Genomic DNA, 7,012 nt, shown 5'->3' with positions numbered 1-7,012 from the left:
TCCATCTCTCTGTCCGTCAGTCTGTCTCAATGCATGTTAGATCTTAAAATACTGAATCAATGTCCAATGCTGGGTTGGAAATTCTTATTTTAGCAAAGGGCTATTGCCTTTGTGTTATATGTTTTAGGGCATTTTGGATAATTTCGAAGGCAATCTTATCAAATATATACTGCATAGAAAAAATATATTAAATATTATATATCGAATATTATAATCGATACATAGGATATTCATGTGTGTGTGTGTGTGTGTGTGTGTGTGTGTGTCTGTCTGTGTCTGTGTGTATGTGTGTGTGTGTGCGTGCCTGTGTTTGCGTGTGTGTGTGTGTGTGTGTGTTCCCTGCAGTGATCTCAACTGTGGGGTGCTTCATCCACAAGAGGATCAGGATCGTAGGAGGGGGGACCCCCAACATCTCTGACGGAAGCTGGATGGTCAGCATCCAGAAGGGGTGCGTACCATTACACATGTGATCCGTCTCCATCTCCTCCCCAAACTATCCCCATGGAACCCAAAGACACGGCCTCGGTGACGCCGAGACACTCCCAAGTCTCAAAACATCAGAATGAGCTGAAACATACTTTGGTCCGCGTCAATAAAGCAGCGTGAGAACATGAGAAATGGAATCAATGAACGCTAGAATGCTCACTATGCATAAGGTAGTAGAGTGAGGTACGATATACCAAGGTGAAGTATTTAAAATGAAACGTGATGTGGTGCGTGGTAGCGATAGCGACGGATCCTGGTCGATCGTAGGGTAAGATATAAACACGTATATCCACATGCCCCTCTATGGGTGGAGCACGTGCTGTCGTCCGTCGTTAAAGACAGGTTTTTGGGGGTTTTCTGGGAACGTTGATCCAACATGGCGGCTGCCGCCAGAGCTGTGATCCGGTGTGTTTGTTGCCTTACCTGCAGGTCGAGGCATTGGTGCGGAGGGTCTCTGATCCGAGAGGAGTGGGTCCTCACGGACAGACAGTGCTTCTCCTCCTGGTAAGTCACCTTCCCATCCTGCTGCTCATCAACGATCTCCTTCTCTGCCCTCCCCGCGTGGGGGTCTTCGACTCTCGCTCTGCATTAGTTCACCTTGTCATCTTTCGGACCTCCGTATTTTATGTTTGATGAATGATGTAATGGATAAATATTGGTGAATAAATGTGTTTATTTAGTATGCTGAATCGATGAATCGTCTTTTGTGTGTGTGTCCAGTGTTCCAGATTTAAGTGAATACCAGGTTTGGTTGGGTGTGTCTGACCTCCGGGAGGAGGCAGCTGATTGGTCCACCAGACAGGAAATCAGCATTGCGCATGTGATCTGTGGCCCGGAAGGTTCCAGCCTTGCCCTCATTAGGCTTGCAAGGTGGGTTAAATAATATAATAATATAGTTATATCGTAATAATAAAGTCATTCATATATTTTATTCAATATGTGATCCATAAAGAATACAAATGTTACTGCTACTACTAATCCTAGAGACTTATTTCAGTAACAGTGATCAAATGGAATAGATTACCATGTTGACGATCACAAAAAGTGATTTGAAAATGACCATGTTCAAATCACTGGCTCTTTAACTCAAGCATTTTAAATCCCTCCAATTTGCGATTGGAAAAGGGTTGTGTCTGTTTTCTATGAGTAAACAGAAAGGAGCGATTATAAGAGAGATTTAAGCCCTCTTTGAACGAGACAAACATCTAGAGTCTGCTAAATGTTTAAATCACGGCTGTATCTAGATTAAAAACCTCATGTGTTTACACGGAGGGCCTGGCATGAGATAGCTTCTCGTTCGACCACCACAGGTTAGATGTTGGTCAGAGGACGAAACCAGGAGCCTGATCTCACTCTGGGTCGATGGCCTTTCAGGCCAAGGTGGAAGGTGCTTGTCCCACAGCGATATTGACCAACCTCTGGCTGAGGATACGGGGAACATAGTCACACCCAATCTCAGAAACAAGGGCAAACATGAAGAGAAAAAAGGGTAAAATACCGTAACGATAAAACTGCCTTTTTAATGTGTTCCATATTCGATGTGTGTGCAGTTCACAGACGTTTTCCAAGAACGATGCAGTAGACATTTGATATGCCCTTCCTTATGAATGCTAATGGCGTGGGGATGCATGCATGCGTCCTCACTCCATCAGCATCCATAAACAAGTGCATATCAAACGTGTACAGCATCGTTTCTCTCATAAACCCCCCGCTACGTTGAAACAGACTGAAGCGATTGAGGTTGCATCATATGCCCCTTCGTGTTAACAGATGCCTCTTTTAAATCTAGAAACAAACGAGATGAATAAACAGTTGTAGAACCGACTTCATTTTCCCTTGGTGTTATAACAGGACCAGTGAAACGATTCTGATTGGTTCCCCAGGCCCGCGCATCCAGCCCAGAACGTGCGCACCGTCCAGTTGCCCGTGGCCGGCTGCACCATCCCGAATGGCAAAATGTGTAAAGTGTATGGCTGGGGAGAAACTAAAGGTATGGCTCGTGCCCTCACTACTAGCAACATACACATTAGCCCATAAATGGACTGTTCTAACCAGCGGCCACTCGAAGCGCTGTACAACATTGCGGCACATTCACCCACACATGCACACATTCACACACCGACGGCAGAGTCAGCCACGCAGGGCGACAGCCAGCTGGTCAGGAGCAGCCAGGGTGAGTTGTCTCGCTCAGGGACACCGCGACACTCAGCTAGGAGGAGCCGGGGATCAAACTAGCAACCTTTCATTTACCCGCCTTCCGCTCTACCTCCTGAGCCAAATGCCTCCTCATGTATTGTTTTGGGTTGGGCTAGAAATATGAACTGAAATGGGAGTGCTTTGGGGTTTCCGTCTTTTATATTGTGATTTTATGGAGCCAGACTCAGTTAGTATTTTCTTTCAGTTACCCTTGAGGAGTCACTTTATGGCTTCAGTTCGATGGGATCCAGTTGGATAGCGATAGATAGCGGCGTTGTAAGTGAGTGCCGTGTGTTGGTGCCAGGTACGGGCCACGATGACGTGCTGAAGGTGGTGGACCTGCCCGTGGTCCACAACGACCAGTGCAGGCAGCTGCACCGAGGAAGCCTCCACATCTCCGAGAGGAACATCTGCGCCGGGGGCCGGCGTAACGAGGGCGTGTGTGAGGTACGACGCTGGTTTGGGTTTCACTGGTATCCACGTGGGTTTACGTTCGATATTGCCGGGTTAGCGCCTTCTCGGACGCAATTATATCAACACGTGAGCTGATTATCAAGGATGACGACTTCTGCTCTGATCTAATGATGTGTAATATTCATTCACTTTTGTTTTAAATAAGAAGAAGAATATAAAAAATGTTTTTGTTAATTTAGTGCAGAGTAGGCCAGCCACTCTTTTCTCAAATATGCTAAATACATTTTCATATTCTCTTTCTAATAACTTGAGGAAGACTGCAATGTGGTTCTGATCCCCACCAAATAGTTGTGACTTCCTGTCCTTCGGTGTGTGTGCCTGCAGGGGGACTACGGCGGTCCTCTGGTCTGCCAGGACGGGGAGAGCAAGGTGATTGTGGGTGTCAGCGTCCATGGCAGGAGCTGTGCGCGAGCCGACCAGCCCAGCATCTTCATCAACGTCCCCTTCTACACCCAGTGGATCTACAAGGTCTTCAAATATTACCCCGAGCAGCAGACCTTCTAGAGTCCCGCCCCAGGGACTCCAAGCATGACCGTGATAGGCCACCCACGCTGAATCTGGCAGCTGATAGGTTATGCGCCCTGGGTCACGCCCCTACTACATTCGTCTGGGAAACCCCACTTCACGCCCAACACTCTGAGATATTCTAGTACTTCAAGCCCGCCAAAACTCCTAGAATTGAACGTGAGGACCGCACCTCAAGCAGGGATTAATTGTCAAGGTCGTAGAGATGGCTGTTGGTCCAAACCCCTGTGAAACCCTGGATAACCCTGGATCCTCCCGCCATGAAGCCAACCTCTTCGTTTGACGTCTGATTACGACGCAGTGTTCCTCAAATAAACAAGAGAGAAAACCACAAACCGTGTTTAACGATCGCAGACACCAGTAGTATTTATGCTTTGGGAGTTGTCATAATGAAGGAATAAAAAAAATAAAAAAACACAGTTCACATCCAACACAGACCAGTGTATATGTAGTCGGCTAATTGACTACATTTGGGAAAACAGTTGGGCGATAACGCGTGGTGAGTATATGCACTCTGACCCAAGGCCGGGAGCACCCAGTTCACTCAGAACGGTCACGGACGTTTGAGCTTTACCGTGCTCATGCTCGGGTTTCCCTCGGTAGCAAGCCAAGCTCTCGGGAGAGCATCTTCACGTGTCTGTGTGTGAGAACACCCACACGGCATTTCCTGGCATTACTTGAAAAGTGTTCAACAGCCAAGGGCAGTGGTTTGATGGCGAGTGTGCGTTAGTGCACTCAGCTCCTGGGATAGGCCACGGTGAGGTGCACTCAGAGCTGCGCCCCTCCACCTGTAGGGGCCTCCAACAGATGGCCCCTTACTGTACATAGTATTATAACGAGTGTGTTTCTGACACTCTAACGCTTTTTGGGTCTTATAGACCTGTTGCGGGAGCCAGATCGATGCGCGGTGGAAGACGGACGGTGTATAGCGGAGCTGACATCAGCTCTCTTATGATAAGTTAAACATGTCCTGCAAACAGCAAATTTGCAATTTCCATTTTCATTCCATTCTTTGTCACCACCACCATGCCACTGGCTGTAAATATGAATAAATATACTTTTTTTTGTGTTTGTATAGCTAAGAAGGAATGTCTTAATGAAACATATTTACTGTACATATTCTCACGTTTTTTTTATCATTGCAAATCCCTTTTTTAATATTCTTCACATTTTGTAACATGTATTTGTCTGTGTATGTGAGTGTTTTTGTGTGTGTGTGTGTGTGGGTGTGTATGTGTGTGTAGGGATGTGCGTGTGTGTGCGTGTGCCTGTGTATGTGTGTGTGTGTGTGTGTGTGTATGTGCATGTGTTATGCATGGGTGTGTGTGTGTGTGTGTGTGTGTGTGTATTGCTGCTATATATTATCTCACGGTATATGGACGAGTGTCTTCTTCATGTACAGTGTACATTGACTCTAGCGGTCATAACGTATATATTAACCAGCGTGTTGAATGGAAGGCAGAAGACCAGATGAGCAACCCTGTTTTGTAATCATTTAACCCTATTAAAGGACCCATACCCGTTCTCCTTGTTGTTAAATTTGTAAACTGTGGGGTAGGCAAGACTAATCTTGCTACTGTGTCCTTAAATAGAAATCATGATTGACTCCTTTGTTCCGTCATGTTGCTTCTCAAGCATCCGATCAAAACCCACAAGTCCCACTCTCTATATCCCCTGATTGGCCTTATTCAGAGTTGAACTGCGTCAATGTACCAACCCCTCCATAATGGTGGCCAATAACAGCATTGGTGCATTAGCATAAAACCAACACCCACAGAGAGGGATCGTGGATACGCTAAGAGGCTGTAAACACACTGCAAATAAAGGCTAATAACTTCATTACACAAACATATGTTGTAAATAGGACATTTCACTGGCTTTTTTGTATTTAAATTACCAGGCTTAGATTGATGTAGCTATGTAGTACACATGCTCGCCACTAGATGGCAGAAAAGTAACAAAAAGAACATTAAAGTGAACTCAAACGTGTTTTTTTCCACATATGCATCTATCTCTATCTCCTGTTCCTTTTAGCATATTTGCTCACTGAGATGTATCCACATATGTATGCCCACATAAACGTGTTGAATCTCTCTCTGTCATCTCTCTATCGCTCTCTCTTTCTCTTTACTTAAACAGACACACGAACACACCCACACACACACAGAAACACACACAGACATACATGAACACATACATGCCGCAGAACAAAGCTAAAACTCTCTTACACCTTTTAGCTGTGGCCGGTCGAATGCTTCAACACAACAGTAGCATCACGCTGTCCTACTGGCTCCACACACACAGCCAGACCTCAAAGAGAAGGGGCGTGCAGCATAGGAGGGGGTGAGGAGCAAAGAGGGCGAGTGAAGGAAGAGGAACAGAGAGGACTAAGCAGAAGAAGAAACCGACTGCGTTGTATCAGCCGAGTTCTGAAACAAGCTGAGTGCTCGTATTGTCTGTGTTGCTATGCAGCTTGGAGCAGCTGGCCACTAACGCCGACATTCCAGAGATAAACACACACACACACACACGCACACACTCACTCACTCACTCACTCACTCACTCACTCACTCACTCACTCACTCACTCACTCACTCACTCACTCACTCACTCACTCACTCACTCACTCACTCACTCACTCACACACACACACACACACACACACACACACACACACACACACACACACACACACACACACACACACACACACACACACACACACACACACACACACACACACACACACACACACACACACACAGACACACACATACGTGTGGCTGATGCAACCCTGTGTCTAGTGTTTGAGTCGTCATCTACATCAATGAGGATTGGATTGTGAATCAGTCCAAAGTGGGATCTTGATCCCGGCCAGGTCGGCGCTGAGTGCAGCCTCTGCATGCGCCCTCTCACGCCGCCGTGCATGCACCCTCTCACGCCGCCGCAGTCTGCGGATGATTGCATGCGTGGACGTATAAGTGCTCATGGTATTACCCGCTCCTAGTGTGTGTGTGTGTGTGTGTGTGTGTGTGTGTGTGTGTGTGTGTGTGTGTGTGTGTGTGTGTGTGTGTGTGTGTGTGTGTGTGTGTGTGTGTGTGTGTGTGTGTGTGTGTGTGTGTTTGTGTGTGTAGGAGATAGAGAGAGCAGGGTTAAAGAGAGAGAGAGGTAAATAGAGAGGCTCAAAGAGAGGGCTAGAGAGAGAGACATTTGTTATCGGAACGGTTTCAGGTAATAATTTAAGCAAATCTGCACAGGACCCTCATTATACACCTTTGGGCTTTTAGCCCAAGTTAAACACTTTCCCCATCTACTTTGGCTCTTTCGAATG

General features: G+C 46.5%; 1 protein-coding gene across 1 annotated transcript in view; it reads left to right on the top strand.

Annotated features, from left to right (window-relative positions):
* The window catches only part of LOC130388879 (hepatocyte growth factor), a 22,100-nt gene extending 16,380 nt beyond the window's left edge, over positions 1 to 5,720 (top strand). Inside the window, exons 13-18 of the mRNA XM_056598444.1 lie at positions 346 to 448; positions 916 to 990; positions 1,207 to 1,356; positions 2,370 to 2,476; positions 2,987 to 3,129; positions 3,481 to 5,720. Of these exons, the coding sequence (XP_056454419.1) occupies positions 346 to 448; positions 916 to 990; positions 1,207 to 1,356; positions 2,370 to 2,476; positions 2,987 to 3,129; positions 3,481 to 3,660 (758 nt within the window). The 3' untranslated portion in view covers positions 3,661 to 5,720. The remainder of the gene's footprint in view (positions 1 to 345; positions 449 to 915; positions 991 to 1,206; positions 1,357 to 2,369; positions 2,477 to 2,986; positions 3,130 to 3,480) is intronic.
* The last annotated feature ends 1,292 nt before the right edge of the window (positions 5,721 to 7,012 follow it).

The sequence above is a fragment of the Gadus chalcogrammus genome, chromosome 9 (genome assembly GCF_026213295.1).
Source record: "Gadus chalcogrammus isolate NIFS_2021 chromosome 9, NIFS_Gcha_1.0, whole genome shotgun sequence".
NCBI classification, from domain to species: domain Eukaryota; kingdom Metazoa; phylum Chordata; class Actinopteri; order Gadiformes; family Gadidae; genus Gadus; species Gadus chalcogrammus.
The sequence above is the reverse complement of the archived record's forward strand: the minus strand, read 5'-3'. Positions and strand labels throughout refer to the sequence as shown.